At 36.9% G+C, this 18,558-nt stretch overlaps 1 protein-coding gene across 1 annotated transcript; it reads left to right on the top strand.

Annotated features, from left to right (window-relative positions):
• Positions 1–1,570: 1,570 nt before the first annotated feature.
• On the top strand, positions 1,571–17,326 carry LOC106058831 (acetylcholine receptor subunit beta-like). The gene is made up of 9 exons (XM_056037197.1): positions 1,571–1,959; positions 2,700–2,845; positions 4,034–4,078; positions 4,485–4,594; positions 5,439–5,544; positions 8,314–8,397; positions 10,150–10,316; positions 13,570–13,742; positions 15,412–17,326. The coding sequence occupies exons 1-9, from the start codon at positions 1,917–1,919 to the stop codon at positions 15,744–15,746; spliced, it is 1,209 nt and encodes a 402-aa protein (XP_055893172.1). The 5' UTR covers positions 1,571–1,916; the 3' UTR covers positions 15,747–17,326.
• The last annotated feature ends 1,232 nt before the right edge of the window (positions 17,327–18,558 follow it).

Genomic DNA, 18,558 nt, shown 5'->3' with positions numbered 1-18,558 from the left:
CCCCTGCTCACATACACAGCAATAGAAGAATAAACAATCCACTTTTTCGATGGTCATTGGCGACCCCCTAGCAAATCGTCAATCGACCCCCAAGTGGGTCGCGACCCACAGGTTGAGAACCCCTGCTTTAATCTAAGTATTCATTGTTAACGCAGAAATGTATCTGTCCCACCACACCCCAACCCACATACACACGCAAACATTTCGTTCCTATTGGCAAGCGAAATTTAAAAAGTCAAACTTTGTTTCGGGATCTCAGATAATGAAAGAAGCAAAACAAAACAAAAGAAATGTTCCTGACATATGTACAGAACATACAGTGTCAGTCTTAAGTAATCCCTGAACAACTTTTGTAGCTGTGTACTCGTTAGGTTCAAGATAAACAACAAACAATTGTACACATTAAATGATTTCACCCAGAACTGAGCCTTAAACAAGAAAATTTAAAAAAAAACACTTGTAAAGAAACAAAACTGATATTAAGCGTACTTGTATCAATTAGTGTGCATAAGTCATGTAATTAAATTTGTAATAGATCTAAACTCTACAGCACAGATTCATAACAAACGAATATTCACATTTGACTAGAGTAACACCTTTAGTAAAATCACTAAATTTAGAAAGCCTTCAGGACAGAAGGCTCAAAAGTAAAGTAGCAATCATACATAAAACACTGAACCAGCCAGGAAAACCAGTGACTTGGCAGAATTTAAGTCATTGGTTAATATGCATGACTAAATGCATGACGCGTAGGACGTAATCATCTTCTTTTTTGAAGTAACGTCTGTATTATATAAGATAAGATAAGCACCGAAGGCGGACGTACCCGTGAGCGTAATGTGATACGGTAGATATAGTCTATGCTCACGGTTCACGGCGGCTCCTTCACAGAGGTCACGTTCACTGGCCCACGTATGACATTAGCCCCGGACCCCGTGTACTGCTAAGGCCGCCTCTGAGTCAGTTTGATAGTTGCCATGTACAGTCTTGCTGCCTGGTCGTGCGGTTTGCGCGCTGGACTGTCGTTCAGATTTATCAATGGTCCCGTGTTCAAACCCTGCCCGCTCTCATCCCCCGTCGTCCTGCGGGAGGTTTGGACGAGGAAGTAATTATCTTCAACTCTGAAGGAACATCCGAAACATGTAAAACATTTAACATTTGAATGAATGACCCTAAGTGACGTGACCAGCTATGCGCAGATAACATTTAAATGACCTCATCTTATAAATTACACATAACAATAAGCCCCACGCTTATCCCTGTATTTATTTAGCTGTGCATGTCAATTAGAGGCAATCTCGGCTAAGTAATTGGCTTTCCAGTCTGATTAAGACAACCCATTCCTCGCTTTAACAGTACTAGGAGAAGAAAAAAAAAAGCACTATTATTAGATATAATTCGTCCTAGCATATGCAATAAGAAATGTGCCCTTATCTTTGTGTCTTTCTGAGTGGAGAGTATTTGATTAGATTTTGTAATTGTAAATTAAATGTTTAATGCTTACTTTTTAGTCTTCTGTCCTGGAGAGTTTCTCTATGGACAGCGTGACTGCCTGGTCTTGCGATATGCGCGCTGGACTGTTGTTCGGGTGATGGTCCCGGGTTCATACCCTGCCCGCTGCCGTCGTCCCGAGGAGGGTTGGACTACGCTAAAGATTATTTTAAACTGGGAAGAAACACCCGAAACATCTCCAAAACATTTAGTCTGGACTGATTGTTATATAGGCTAGTGTGTATATCTCCACTAAGTAGGCTGACAGTAAGGGTTGTATTGATCTAGTTCAAGCCATCCTGGATTCTAGTTAGTGCTACATGCTAGTATTGCATTATTGTTTTTTGTAAAAACGGGCATCACATCTCCTGCCTGTATCTCTGATAGTATTCAATTGTTTTCAACAAGCGTTTGGTGATATAAATATGGTTTTGTTTCTTATGTTTTCCTGTGTGATTTTCATTAAAGGTAAGTACTGGCACATAGTCTTTAATAAAAAGCGTTTTAGTATGTCACATTTTATGTTTATTGACTATTTGTAAATTTAAATGTTTATCTTCTAATTCGATGCTGAAAAGAGACAAAATTATTTAAATGTTTAAATGAAATAGCAAATGGTATCGAATGAGCTCATCCCAGGGATTCTTAATCACTAGATTTAGGGGCTCTGATAATAGCAATTAATATAATCGATTGAGCTGAATCTAAAAACTCCCCATTTGCAAAAGGTAGGTCTCTTTAATATTGAATGAACTTACAGGTCCTCAACCAATAGAATTAGGTCTTTATAATTTCAAATGAGCTGAATCTAAATGTCCTCAATCAATAGAATTGTAAAATTCCCTTTTCAGACCTTATGATCTATGGGGCAGGTGATGTAAAGGTTATGTGTTTCCGCTTCACACCGCTAAGGAGGGTGTTATGTGGCCTGCACAACGACCAACCGCCTTTACTTTTCCCCAACTAAAGCCAGGTACCCATTAGAGCTGGGTGGACTCATATGCGCCCAAAGATCCCGAAATTAAAAATCCCAGTCTTCACCAGCATTCGAATCTGGGACCTCAGGCTCAGAGCGAAGCGGATCAATTGAACTTGTTCTCCGTAAAATAAAACAACATCAATTAATAATTATACTCTAATGTTAATTTGCAAATGTTTATGGTAAAAAATGGTCAAACTATATCAATTCAAGGCATGCTCTTTGACAGGGGTGAACACAGTAGGAGTCACTGAAATGGAGCGCCTGTACTCTGATCTTTTCGCTAGGTACAATCCGGAAGTGCGTCCATCTTTGAACTCTAGCCAGACGACAGAAGTGACCGTCCAAATGAGCCTGGCCCACATCATGGACCTGGTAATGAAATAAAATTAACTCAGTAGCCAGATAGTTTATTCTAATTGTAAGGGTAATCAACAATCAAATGTTTGTAAAATGTTTGACATGTTTCGGATGTTCCTTCAGAGTTGAAGATAGTTTACTTCCTAGTCCAAACCTCCCGCAGGACGACGGGGGATGGGAGCGGGCAGGGTTTGAACCCTCGACCGTCGATAAATCCGAACGACAGTCCAGCGCGCAAACCGCACGACCAGGCAGCCATCCTTTTACTTCAACGAGCGATTTCAGGAGTGAATTTAAAAAAAAATGGGGAAACCAGAAAAAAAAATACTTTAAAGAAAAAAACAAAGCTAAATTAAACGTATCAATTAGTTTGGATCAGCCATGTGATTAAATTGTTAATAGATCTAAACTAATAATAAAAAAAGCCTTTATAAAAGTAGAAATAAAGGGGGGACTACTTGAATTCGAACTCATAGCTCAAGCCTTCTTAGGCCAACACGGTAACCACTCTGCTAGTAGAGAGCCTATGAACATTGGAGATTATATTGTTATCTATTGTTTCTATAGAAGAAAGAAATATCTCTCTGTATTTTCTTAAAACTTCTTTAATTATACTTCTTCAACTTTCACATAAAATGACTTCTCAATTCAATAACAACTTAAAGATACATGAAACTTCACTTAGTATAACTTTAACTTCAACTAATAAAACTTTAATTAATGGACCCGCTAATATCACAAAACGTATAACCATTACTAATCGAGGACTAAGCGAGGACCCCGTCTAACTGACTTTCCATTAATTTATACCTTTCTTAATCGTACATTCCAGAATCATGGAAAGTTCTCCCCTAATTATTTAAGTAACTTTGACCTTCTAGAAGCTGACGTGTGCTATTTTTTTCCCTTAACCTCTTTCTTTGACTGGATACCTAAAATTAACTTGTTTACGCTGGACACTTGTACTGGTTTGACCTCGCTTCTAGAAACTGGTCGAAATAGGTCACAGACTCGACTCGTGACAGAGACGTATAAAAAGCTTAGCAAATCTCAATGTCGCTATGCTGCTAATATTTTTCACATAAAAAAGTATGTGTGTACATTATGTTATTATGCTCATTAAAAGAAAATGCATGCATGCTGTATAATATATCATGTATGGCCCTGTATGGGTCGATAACTTTCAATGTTTTGACTTTTCAGGACATTAAGCAACAAGTATTACATCTAATTGGCTTTGTATCTTTGGTGAGTTCTTATCTTATCTTATATAATACAGATTACAGACGTTACTTCAACAAAGAAGATGATTACGTCCTACGCCTCATGCATTTAGTCATGCATGTTAACCAATAACTTAAATTCTGCTAAGTCACTAGTTTTCCCGGCTGGCTCAGGCAACCCATCCCATGCTCTAATAGCACCTTCCCTTGATCTATATTTATCTTTTGTCTGCTAGAAATTCTTACAGATTTATTCTTAAGATACAAGGTACATTGAGCATATTTAAGTGTATAAGAGATTCAAGAACAGAGTGTGGCCAGTAGAATACTTTCAATTGTTGTAGCTACTGAAATAGAGTAAGCATAGATGTATCTTTTCAATCTATGTAGTTCTGCCAGTTTTTAAAAATCACTAACTTGTTTGATTTCAGAGATGGACAGACCAGAAGTTGACCTGGACCCCGGGCATGTATGGAGGTATAGATCATCTATTTGTCAGACAAAATCAAGTCTGGAAGCCAGATATAGCAGTCATCAACTCGTAATTCTTTTTCTCTGTACACTTTTATGTGATGCGTGTCAGTGTGTGTAGTCACAACGGGTCTGAGACTTCGTTGGAAAGCTCAGTGTTGGGGGTCGTCACATGTGAAACAAACTTGTTAGTGTGTGTGTGTGTGTGTGTTTAATGTAACGGCTTAGATGTTCAGTGAGATATGGAGGGTGCGATCTTGAGTTATGTCCCGCTGTAGATGATGTATGACTTCAGGCTTAGTCATGTCACTTTAGAGTTGTCCAATCATGTCACACTAGAGTTGACTTATGACTTCATATTTAAACATGACTTTTTAGAGTTGTCCAGTCATGTCATGCTAGAGTTGACTTATGACTTTATATTCAGTTATGACTTTTTAGAGTTGCCCAGTCATGTCACGCTAGAGCTGACTTATGACTTCATATTTAGTCATGACTTTTTAGAGTTGTCCAGTCATGTCACACTAGAGTTGACTTATGACTTCATATTTAGTCATGACTTTTTAGATTTGTCCAGTCATGTCACACTAGAGTTGACTTATGACCTCATATTCAGTCATGCCACGCTAGAGCTGAATTATGAATTTGAAAACAAATGAAGTGTGTGTGTGTGTGTGTTTGTGTAAAAAAAATAATAGTGTTTATATATCATTAGCATTAACATATATTTGAAAATTTCCAATATTTTTTAAATGTCCTCTAACTGTCCACTAACTGTCCACTAACTGTCCGCTAACTGCCCACTAACTGTCCACTAACTGTCCACTAAATGTCCTCTAACTGTCCACTAACTGTCCACTTACTGTCCACTAAATGTCCACTAAATGTCCTCTAACTGTCCACTAAATGTCCAGTGTTTCAGACAAAGTGTATGTAGGGGACAAAGAAGTTCTGGTCGTTGTGACATCTAACGGCAGTGTCACGTGGGAGCCAGTCATAAACATGCAAGTCACGTGTCAGGTACAACCACATGACGTCTGCTTTAGTTTACCAAGAAAAAAAATGTCCTTAAAATCCTTGCAACTTGTTCGTCTGCTATCGACCTAATTCATCACAGCCTTTGTTCTATTCACAAAACAATTGTGTAGCCAATGTGTAGCATTGTGACACGTTAGTCTATGTATCAGATGTATTGTATGACGTCACGCTGGTCTATGTACCAAATATATTGTATCACGTCACGTTGGTCTATGTATCAAACGTATTGTATGACGTCACGTTTGTCAAGTGTATCGTATGACTTCATGTTGGTCAAATATATTGTATGACGTCATGTTGGTCAAATGTATTGTATGACGTCATGTTGGTCAAATGTATTGTATGACTTCATGTTGGTCTTTGTATCAAATGTACATTCTAGCGTTATGTTGGTGTATGTGTCATATGTACATTCTAGCCATATGTTGGTCTGTGTTTAAAATGTATATTCTAGCCATATGTTGGTCTGTGTTTAAAATGTATATTCTAGCCTTATGTTGGTCTGTGTTTAAAATGTATATTCTAGCCTTATGTTGGTCTGTGTTTAAAATGTATATTCTAGCCATATGTTGGTCTGTGTTTAAAATGTATATTCTAGCCATATGTTGGTCTGTGTTTAAAATGTATATTCTAGCCTTATGTTGGTCTGTGTTTAAAATGTATATTCTAGCCTTATGTTGGTCTGTGTTTAAAATGTATATTCTAGCCTTATGTTGGTCTGTGTTTAAAATGTACATTCTAGCCTTATGTTGGTCTGTGTTTAAAATGTATATTCTAGCCTTATGTTGGTCTGTGTTTAAAATGTATATTCTAGCCTTATGTTGGTCTGTGTTTAAAATGTATATTCTAGCCTTATGTTGGTCTGTGTTTAAAATGTACATTCTAGCCTTATGTTGGTCTGTGTTTAAAATGTATATATTCTAGCCTTATGTTGGTCTGTGTTTAAAATGTATATTCTAGCCTTATGTTGGTCTGTGTTTAAAATGTATATTCTAGCCTTATGTTGGTCTGTGTTTAAAATGTACATTCTAGCCTTATGTTGGTCTGTGTTTAAAATGTATATTCTAGCCTTATGTTGGTCTGTGTTTAAAATGTATATTCTAGCCTTATGTTGGTCTGCGTTTTAAAATGTATATTCTAACCATATGTTGGTGTATGTGTCAAATGTATATTCTAGCCATATGTTGGTCTGTGTTTAAAATGTATTTTCTAGCCATATGTTGGTCTGTGTTTAAAATGTATATTCTAGCCTTATGTTGGTCTGTGTTTAAAATGTACATTCTAGCCTTATGTTGGTCTGTGTTTAAAATGTATATTCTAGCCTTATGTTGGTCTGTGTTTAAAATGTACATTCTAGCCTTATGTTGGTCTGTGTTGAAAATGTATATTCTAGCCTTATGTTGGTCTGTGTTTAAAATGTACATTCTAGCCTTATGTTGGTCTGTGTTTAAAATGTACATTCTAGCCTTATGTTGGTCTGTGTTAAAAATGTACATTCTAGCCTTATGTTGGTCTGTGTTTAAAATGTACATTCTAGCCTTATGTTGGTCTGTGTTTAAAATGTATATTCTAGTCTTATGTTGGTCTGTGTTTAAAATGTATATTCTAACCATATGTTGGTGTATGTGTCAAATGTATATTCTAGCCATATGTTGGTCTGTGTTTAAAATGTATATTCTAGCCTTATGTTGGTCTGTGTTTAAAATGTATATTCTAGCCATATGTTGGTCTGTGTTTAAAATGTATATATTCTAGCCTTATGTTGGTCTGTGTTTAAAATGTATATTCTAGCCATATGTTGGTCTGTGTTTAAAATGTATATATTCTAGCCTTATGTTGGTCTGTGTTTAAAATGTATATTCTAGCCTTATGTTGGTCTGTGTTTAAAATGTATATTCTAGCCTTATGTTGGTCTGTGTTTAAAATGTACATTCTAGCCTTATGTTGGTCTGTGTTTAAAATGTACATTCTAGCCTTATGTTGGTCTGTGTTTAAAATGTATATTCTAGCCTTATGTTGGTCTGTGTTTAAAATGTATATTCTAGCCATATGTTGATCTGTGTTTAAAATGTATATTCTAGCCTTATGTTGATCTGTTTTTAAAATGTATATTCTAGCCATATGTTGGTCTGTTTTTAAAATGTATATTCTAGCCTTATGTTGGTCTGTGTTTAAAATGTATATTCTAGCCTTATGTTGATCTGTTTTTGAAATGTATATTTTAGCCATATGTTGGTCTGTTTTTAAAATGTATATTCTAGCCATATGTTGGTCTGTGTTTAAAATGTATATTCTAGCCATATGTTGGTCTATGTTTAAAATATATATTCTAGCCATATGTTGGTGTACGTGTTTAAAATGTATATTCTAGCCTTATGTTGGTCTGTGTTTAAAATGTATATTCTAGCCATATGTTGGTCTATGTTTAAAATATATATTCTAGCCATATGTTGGTGTATGTGTTTAAAATGTATATTCTAGCCATATGTTGGTCTGTGTTTAAAATGTATATTCTAGCCATATGTTGGTCTATGTTTAAAATATATATTCTAGCCATATGTTGGTGTATGTGTTTAAAATGTATATTCTAGCCATATGTTGGTCTGTGTTTAAAATGTATATTCTAGCCATATGTTGGTCTATGTTTAAAATGTATATTCTAGCCATATGTTGGTCTATGTTTAAAATGTATATTCTAGCCATATGTTGGTGTATGTGTTTCGGTCAAGATGATGACTGTCTATCGTTCAGGTGAACATCTTAAAGTACCCCTTCGACGAGAGTATATGTGGACTGGAACTGACCTCCTGGATGTATTCTGAAGATTCTGTTCCGGTACGTTAGTTTCATCACAATGTATGGATTCTTAATTTATTCACCCCAAAACTTACGACAAAATCGCGCTCTCGGATAGATGGTCAATCCAAAAAGAGAAACAAAATGTAATTTAATACATTCAATTTTTACAAAGCTTCTATCAAGTCACTCTGTCTGTCTGTCTGTTTCGCGCAAGTTTTGAACACGTCTTTTCTCCCACAACCATTCTCGGATCAAGTTGAAACTTGACGCAATTATTTGTTGTACTTAACAAAATATGAAGCAATACAAAATTAACAAGCAATTTATTTTGTTTGGTATCGAACAAGTAGTGCAGTGTTGAGTCGAGATAATGCCAGTGATTTTGAGGTTTTTCTCTTTAGATCAGCTTCATTTGTTTGTTTGTTTTTTAATATTATTTTTTTAATTTGTGCTTGTTTTCATGATTTAACAATTTAACTGCACTATATTTAGTTTGGATCATTAGATAGAGGCGTAGACGATTGAGAGGCCCAGTGCGCTTGAACTTGGCTTGGCTTGGCTACCTAGAAGGGGGCTCGAGGTTCGACACCCGACTCGAGCAGAGTTGTGTTTACTGAGCTGCCTAAAGGCAGCACGGAAAATCAACTCCTAGATACCCCCCCCCCCCCAACTGGTCCACAAATGAGATTGGACCAAAGCGCTCTGAGCATGCTATAATATCATGAAAGTAGCGCTAGATAAAAGCTATAATAATAATAATAACTCATGTGTGCAAGCCTAAAATAGTGTTCTATTTTTAGCGCTTTTCGTTTGGTGCCAATATTGAACCTTGAAAGTAGCTCTATTGTCGCTGAACTCTTTCTCTCCTAACTGACGATACCAGCGTTGATTCCACCAGAATGTGTTAAATAATTACGGAGAGAAAGAGTTAATTTAACTGTTGCTATCCCTAATATTAATGACATAAGACTTTCGTTGTTTACGATATATAAAGGACTGTAACTGAACAATGTCTAGTTACTCGTGACAGTAACTGATCAATGTTTAGTTACACGTGACAATAACGGATATATGTTTAGTTTCATGTGACAGTAAGCGATAGCTTAGTTACAAGTGACAGTAACTAAGATTTGTTTTGTTACACGTGACAGTAACTGATCTATGTTTAGTTAGACGTGACAGTAACTGATCTATATTTAGTTACACGTGACAGTAACTGATCTATGTTTAGTTACACGTTACAGTAACTGATCTATGTTTAGTTACGCGTGACAGTAACTGATCTGTGTTAAGTTAAAAGTGACAGAAACTATATTATGTCTAGTTACACAACTGATCTATGTTTCGTTACACGTGACAGTAACTAATCTATATTTAGTTACACGTGACAGTAACTGATCTATATTTAGTTACACGTGACAGTAACTGATCTATGTTTAGTTAGACGTGACAGTAACTGATCTATGTTTAGTTAGACGTGACAGTAACTGATCTGTGTTTAGTTAGACGTGACAGTAACTGATCTATGTTTAGTTACACGTGACAGTAACTGATCTATGTTTAGTTAGACGTGACAGTAACTGATCTATGTTTAGTTACACGTGACAGTAACTGATCTATGTTTAGTTACACGTGACAATAACTGATCTATGTTTAGTTAGACGTGACAGTAACTGATCTATGTTTAGTTACACGTGACAGTAACTGATGTATGTTTAGTTACACGTGACAGTAACTGATCTATGTTTAGTTACACGTGACAATAACTGTTTCATCTTTAACTTACAGCTTCGGATTACCAAGACCCCTTTAAGAATGGTCATGGCTGAGCACAGCCAGTACCGTGTCAAGTTCCATAATGCTGAAATGTTCAAAATAAACCATCATGGCGCATTTTACACGAGACTAAACTTCCTGTTCAAGTTAAGCAGACGAGCGAGTTATCTCGTGCTGATGTAAGTAGAGGCACAGATAGAGCTACATATTCATATCCCTTTCACCAGTTCTAGTTACAGCTATATATTTATTGCTTTTTTTTTTTTCAAATTTGGTTCTACATATTTGCATAGAAACTAAAACAACTTTATAGATTTCTTAGTAATTAGTATCAGCAGTGTACATGTGTGGTAAAGGTTCTATACTAGTATAATACAAAAGATGGTAAGTTTACGGTTTAAATAACTATTCAGCTAGCTATAATAACGAAAAATAAAATGTATTTATGTAGAGAAAAACAAAAAAAAAACGCGATAGGTAACAAGGTCACTACCTATCATGCGCATATGTCCCACTTTGGATGGCAGCCTGGACGTGCGGTTTGCGCGCTGGACTGTCGGATTTATCGATGGGTCTCGGGTGCAAAGCCTGCCCGCTTCCATCCCCCGTCGTCCTGCGGGAGGTTTGGACAAGGAAGTAAACTATCTTCAACTCTGAAGGAACATCCGAAACATGTAAAACATTATACAAAACAAAACATTTTACAAAAACATTTTATCAATACAGTGAAGAATATTGCTTGAAATGGCGCGAAATTGAATAAACCCGAAACGTGAGTCTTGTATTTGGAAAGTAAACTCCAAATGACCTAACGGACAGCCTAGTTTCAAATAGATCTCGTGGTAGAGACTCAAAGGCAGACCCCGAATGCGATGGATAGATGACGTGGAAGCAGATCTGAAGCAGCTTGGGGTTAGGGCGTGGAGACGAAAGGCCCAGGAGAGATCTGAATGGAAGGATGTGTTAAAGCAGGCCAGAGCCCTCCATGGGCTGTAGCGCCATTGGGATGGATGGATGGATGGTAGAGAATAGTGTGAGTGTTACGTAGCTTTAGTGTCTAAGTTTAAACGATGGCTACAACTTCTCTGAACTGGTTTTAACTATTGGTCCTCCGTATTTTCAAACTATTCACAATATATATATATGTATATATATATGGCTCCTTTTGTCTCGAAAGGCAATGGATGCGCCCAAATGAGTCACTGGTTTTGGCTTAATCTTGAGACGGGGCAGAATCTGGTGTGGCTAATCAAGCCAATTCTAGAACGGCAGACTTTGTCACAATTCGTACATGTGTATGCCTCTGATTTAGGGCTAGCAGACAGGGCAGCTTTCTTTTTTTCCCTCTTGATTTTAAGGCCGCTTCACAATATATATATATATATATATATATATATATATATATAAATCCGACCCCTGTATTGAATCAAACAAGCTTCAATTAAAAAACTTCTAGAAAATCATCTACTGCTTTTTTTCTGTTTGACCACATCTTTAGCTTATTTATTTATCAACCGAATTTTCATATTTCCGATTTTGCGATTTCATAGGTTAACGCCCAGATTGGGCATCTACTTGAGACTTAACTTCGTTAAGGGTTAATTTTTATTTATCTATTTTAGCTAAGTAAGCTACAATCCTGCATTGTACATATTGAAATTTGAAGAGTTATTTTTTTTTCTTGACGGTTGATTTGTTGTTAAACTGATAAGCTAAGTTTACATAATGCTAATATTCAAATATGGAGAGTATTTTGTTTTCTTGACGGAGGATTTGTTGTTAAACTTGGCACTAGCATCTCCATATAGAAAGCAATGACCCATGTACAGTTCACTCTTGATAGTCCGACAGTTACAGGACCGATATAGTGTTGGATTACCGAAAGTTAGCTATATTTGGGGAACTTTCATCTGCCATTCTAGGTGAATTTCTACATGATAAAAAATATTTGGCCTTAGAATGGATAAATTGGCAACAACTATGTTGTGCTAACACCGGGAACTGGGTTGTCAGATATGTTGTTTTTTATGTATGCATCATAGTCGAGTTCTGCAGAGTATTTAGGCCCCACCTTGACAATTTTGAAAGAAATAAAGAAATATGGCAAAAACAGTTTTAAATATTTTAATATAGGCCCTAAAACATGTTAATACCTATATTTCTTCTTGTCAGGTAAAACAATTGTAGTGATTTTAATTTCTAATCACTTTTACAAAGCTTATATTCACTCACTCTGTCTGTCTTTCTGTCTGTCTGTCTGGTAAAAAGTGTGAACACGTCATTTCTCCCACACCCATTCTCAAATAAAGCTGAAACTTTGTGCATATATTCATGAACATAAGACAAGACATGAATAAAAAAAAAAGTAAGCAATCAGACAATTAATTACTGGTAAATCATTATTTTGTTTAAATTAATTTAAAAAAAAAGGGAAACAAATACTTCAGTGTTCACATATATATGGCTAAAATTGTTGGATTTAGTCCCTTTAAATAATTCTTTACGCTATTTTTCTATCACGAATGTTTTCTATCCAGTTGTTAATTTAAAGGGAAACTCCGATGGTTTTGACAATTTTCGATATAATATGTGTTTTGATTTAAAGATTATGAATATATGATTCTTTTTTTTTATTTGCATTAATAACTTAGTAATTGATGTTTTTCCGACGTAATTTTCCTGCGCATCCAAAACAGTCAGACTTTCACCGGGTTTCTATGTGACGTCACAAATACGTTTAATTTAATCTATTGACTTCTGTATAAAGGGAGACCATACATCAAAGTTAACATTCTCGTAAAAGAAGTATATTTTCATCTATGCAGTTAGATCTATGATCTTGTATGCAAAGAAAAAAATGCGTATTAAAAGTAGATTTACATGCTTGACTAACCACGGCAGTGTGTATCTTCTCGCCAGACCACTCAACACACAACAAACACTATCGCTTGGTTGTCTTGTCAGGACCGACTACACGTAGTCTCGACTAGCCTTACACTGACCAGTTTGTTCGAATCAGTCAGACACACGATCTATTTACTTCTTGGGATAGGGAGGGGCTTAGATGAAAATGTTACTTCGGAGTTTCCCTTTAAACTAGTATCTATTGTACCTTGCAAAACATGAATCCATCGACAAAATACTCAATTAGTCAATTAGTTATTTGTCATTAATTATTTTTGTTTAATATTGAATACTATATAGTTTTAAGGACAAGCTGCCTGGTCGTGCGGTTTGCACGCTGGACTGTCGTTCAGATTTATCGATGGTCCCGGGTTCAAACCCTGCTCGCTCCCATACCCCGTCGTCCTGCGGGAGGTTTGGACTAGGAAGTAATTATCTTCAACTCTGAAGGAACATCCGAAACATGTCAAACAACGAACAGCTCTATCCCTATAGATAAGCTTTTTTTAAATATTTTTTTTTGTTCAGACTTGTACTTCCTGTCACCCTGCTGGCCATATTGTGTGTCGTTTCTTTCATGCTGTCACCGGAAGTGCCAGAGAAGACATCTTTAGCCATCACCATACTGCTGGCCTACACTGTGTATCTAGATATTGTGGACAAGGAACTACCAGAAATATCAGTCCAAATATCACATTTCGGTAAGTGAATTTTTATTTTTCTGATCTCATTCTTTAAAGGGAAACTCCGATGGTTTTGACAATTTTTGATATGTGTTTTGATTTACAGATAATGAATATATTATTATTTTGTTTTCATTTGCAATAATAACTTAGTCATTGATATTTTTCTGACGTAATTTTCCTGCGCATCCAAAACGATCAGACTTTCACCGGGTTTCTATGTGAAGTAACACACGCCTGTTGATTTAATCTATTGACTTACTGTATAACGGAAAACCATACAGTAAAGTTTACATTCTCGTAAAAGAAATATATCTTGGTCTATGCCAGTGATGCCCGAAATACGGCCCGCGGGCCAGATCCGGCCCGCGACGTGTTTTTATCCGGCCCGCTGAGATGTCGGCATAAGATATAGACATCCCCTCAAAAAAAAAAAAAGGTCTAATAAGGTTGGGCCTCACTTGTGAACAGCGTGTGGCTGTTTAAAAAAAAAGAACCATATGTAAACGTCATTATGTAACAAATATTGCGGCATTCGTGGTTTGAGCCGCGAATAAAAAGATTGTTAAACTACACCTACTGAGTGGAGGATCGATGCAAATATTTAGCAAAATAGGCGACAAGAAAATTGTTTGGTGGTGAAGCTAGCTCCAATGTTGCTTTGATTTTAAGTGGGGGGGGGGGGCTAAGTACGCTTGCACTTGGCTTGCACTTGGCTTGCACTTGGCTACCAATGAAGGGGGCTCGAGGTTCGACACCCGACTCGAGCAGAGTTGTGTTTACTGAGCGCCTAAAGGCAGCACGGAAAACTTACTCCCAGATACCCCCTCCCCCCCCACCGGTCCACAAATGAGATTGGACCAAAAGCGCTCTGAGGATGCTATAAGCATGAAAGTAGCGCTATATAAAAGCTATAATTAGAGAAATTAAGTCATTTTCTGACGCGTGAAAAAATCACTTCAGATATCCAATTTCTTAATGTAAGTACTAGATCTAATCAAATAGTCTCAAATTCAGGTAAATTTCATTTCGTTTGTGTGTGTGTGTGCACTTTTATTCATGTGGCCCGCGACACGAGTGTCAGAAATTAAAATGGCCCGCAGGTCGAATTAGATTGGGCATCACTGGTCTATGCAGTTAGATCTAGATCTTGTAATCAAAGAAAAAAAATGCGAATAAAAACTAGATTTACATGCTTGACTAACCACGGCAGTGTGTATTTTCTCGCCTGACCACTCAACACACAACAAACACTATCGCTTGGTTGTCTTGCATGACTGACTACACGTAGTCTAGATTAGCATTACACTGACCAGTCAGACCTGCGATCTATTTACTTCTTGGGACAGGGAGAGGCTTAGATGAAAAAGAATTTACTGACTAATTTATTGAATATAAATGTTTCTAAGCATTTAAATAAAAAATGGTAAAATGTTTACAATTACAACTTTTTACGCAGAATTTAAATATGTCAATAACTCAAATTTGAAAAACCATCGGGGTTTCCATTTAACGTGAAAACTGGGTATCAATCGTATGTATCTTAAGTTGAAAAATGTCTCACTTAGATTACATGCTATATAATCATACATTCTCTTTCTAAATCATTTGGACTGGTTAAATGCCTTTTGTATCCACTTGTTGGTCATTTCTTTTAATTTTTAAAATTCTTTTTGTTTCGTTTCAGTAAAATATCTGACAGTTTTGCTATTTTTGTCTTTCTTCTGTGTAACCGGAAACGCCATAGTCTTCGTCGTCCATAAACGAGGCAAAGCGCGCGAGCTTGCTACTCTGACTCAGGAAGTGACATCAGTTACACACTTTTCAGACGACTCAACAGTGAAACCATCTCCGAATCAATCCGGCATTCATTCTGCAGACGTGAACATGTCCGGATGTAAAGGACGTAGGCTTCAGTGGAGACGCAAGACCAAAGCTGAGAAAATGAACTTCATCTTTTTAGTCCTGAATTCTGTTTTATTAGCTCTTGCCATATCTGGATATTTCTTTTCAGTTCTGTGAGATTTGTTTAACTCTTTCTCTCCGTAATTAGTTTCCTGGTTCCGATAGAATGATTCCTTTGGCTCATTTGTATTTCACTATCCTGTTAAGATTAAACTTCAATGGCGTTTTTGTTTGTTCTCAGAGAATGTTATATTTGGTATTGAATTGTAGGGGAATGCTTGCTCTTTTTACACTGCACAAATTAAAGATTATAAATTCAAAAATCAATTCAGTTTAATGGGGTCAAAATTAACGTTGGCATCGTCATCGTGGGAAGCGTGGTCGAGAGGTCAAGTGGGGGGGGGGGGGGGCTCGAGGTTCGACACCCGACTCGGGCAGAGTTGTGTTTATTGAGCGCCTAAAGGCAGCGCGGAAAACCCCCTCCCCCCACTGGTCCACAAATGAGATTGGACCTAAAGCGATAAGAGCATGCTATAAGCATGAAAGTAGCGCTAAATAAAAGCTATAATAATAATTAGGAGAGAAAGAGTTAAAACCTATGGTGATAAGAAAGCTTACTTAAGCATTCTGTTGATCCGCTTTTGTTAAACGGACTAAATTGTAAGTCTAAATTGTATTTTAATCTCCCAGACTTCTTTTACATGTATTGAAAATACAATCTGTGGACATAGACTGAAAGCTGTGGACATAGACTGAAAGCTGTGGACATAGACTGAAAGCTGTGGACATAGACTGAAAGCTGTGGACATAGACTGAAAGCTGTGGACATAGACTGAAAAAATAAACATCAGAGAATCATGCCGCAAGGGCACACCTGTATTGTCTTTGTGTTTGCTTGACGGCATTATGTTTGTCACAATGGATGCTGAAAAATAAAAAATGTTAGACTCGATTATGTCAACATAGCTTCCAGATGTAGGTATTTTTTCAAAGAGTACTGTAATCACAGGAGGCGCGGTAACTGAGTGGTAAAGCGCTTGGCTTCCGAACCGGGGACCGGGGTTCGAATCCTGGTGAAGACTGATATTTTTAATTTCGGGATCTTCGGGCGCCTCTGAGTCCACCCAGATCTAATGGGTATCTGACATTAGTAGAGTAAAGGCGGTTGGTCGTTGTGCTGGCTACATGACACCCTCGTTAACCACTTACTGTAATTTACTGTAATCGCTAACAGGATAAGAGGCAAAGGCGGGCTACTGGCGCCCTAACCCTAACCCAAACCAGTAAGGCAGGAGGGGCTCAACCCAAGCTGGGTGAAGAGCCTCCCTCGGCGCCGATTCCCTACTGGACTTTATCGAAGGTTACCCACCTAGGAAGAAAACCTCTGAGTCCACACCTCTGTTGCCTTGCGGCTATACCCAAACATAGGAAACGTTTCCGGAGTCAGGAGCTGGTGATACTTAGGCAGCTTGCAGCACACAGAAGTTACATCCTGACAGAAACTGCAATGCCGCTGACCCCAAAACTGTATCGGAAACCTGCCTTTCCTTTTGGATACATCAGCTGCGTGGAGAGAGGGGAAACTGCTGTGTAGGCGACATCGTTACGACCATAGCTAATGCCCAGGCATTCATTTCTCTCAGTAGTACTATAGTCTTGTTAACAGAATACTAATATACCTAGGATAACTTGAATTGGACGTATGGCAAAAAATACTAGTCGTACTAGCCTGGACCCGTAATGATATAGTTGACAAGTTTTATAAGGCCAGCAGAAGTGAACTTTTTTATTCCGAGTTGGCGTCCAACTACCGAAAAATAAATTCTGACACCAAAATTATCAAACTTTTTTTTTTTCATTCAAACAAATTTTATTCATTGTCTATTGTTTCTCACAAAACATTATGAATGAAATAGAAAAAAACAATTTTTACTATATAGTGGTTGAAATCGAAGACGGTAAATAAATCGTACACTGTTGAGATATATGACTGTAAATGTAAAGTTCTTCACCCTAGATAAGTGTTGTTGTTTTTAAGTATTTTCATATTTTGCGTGTTTTTGAAGTACGGTAATAAAATGCAATACACTACCTTGTCCATTCTTTTGTGTTTTATGTTATAAAAGAATGGACGGGCCTGCCGTTGAAAGAGGTTCTACACAAGGCAAAAGACGGAGGAATGGAGAAAGACGGTCGACGAGTCTTGCTTAATGCCCCAACGGTCCAAATGACTAAGGGATGGGTAAAGGTATAGGTAAAAAACACAACTTTACATTCGCTACATCAAAATTGTTGTTTGTTTGTTTTGTCTAAGTTTTAAAATGATAAATAAATGATGATTAAAATTTTTTAAAATATGAGTTTGGGTTTGTTGACTCTTGTCCAATTTAATTTTTAAAATATTGAAGAAAAAAAATTAAACTTTCCAATACACTAAATCAAGAGCTTTACTTTTATTCACACTGTACAACTAGTCTTTTTTTTGTGTGGTCAATCTGGTCACACAATAGTAGCGTGATGGAGACAATGACCTTTGTGGTCACTAGCCACCCTCATATCGTGGAGGAAAAGAATAATTAAAGCTAATTAAAGATGAAGCTTACAAATTTCTGAAATCCTCTGCTAAGAGATGCAGTCAAATGACTGATTTCCTTGGCAGCTTGGTTCAACCGATTCAAGAACCTTGATAATTCTCATATTGAAGGAACATGCACAATGCCATTTACTCTAGATCTATTTTAGTCTATAATTCGTGAGTACAACGAAGTCTATAATTCGTGAGTACAACGTAGTCTATAATTCAACTTTTAGCTACATTGTCTTCATCAACATTTAGCTTCATTGTCTTCATCAAGATTTAGCTTCATTGTCTTCATCAAGATTTAGCTTCATTGTCTTCATCAACTTTTAGCTTCATTGTCTTCATCAA

This window comes from Biomphalaria glabrata, chromosome 8 (genome assembly GCF_947242115.1).
Source record: "Biomphalaria glabrata chromosome 8, xgBioGlab47.1, whole genome shotgun sequence".
NCBI classification, from domain to species: domain Eukaryota; kingdom Metazoa; phylum Mollusca; class Gastropoda; family Planorbidae; genus Biomphalaria; species Biomphalaria glabrata.
The sequence above is the reverse complement of the archived record's forward strand: the minus strand, read 5'-3'. Positions and strand labels throughout refer to the sequence as shown.

Coding starts and splice junctions, on each gene's coding strand:
- LOC106058831 (XM_056037197.1), top strand. CDS start 1,917: ATGGTTTTGTTTCTTATGTTTTCCTGTGTGATTTTCATTAAAG. Junction 4,595..5,438: donor GATATAGCAGTCATCAACTC/GTAATTCTTTTT, acceptor CTAAATGTCCAG/TGTTTCAGACAAAGTGTATG. Junction 13,743..15,411: donor AGTCCAAATATCACATTTCG/GTAAGTGAATTT, acceptor GTTTCGTTTCAG/TAAAATATCTGACAGTTTTG.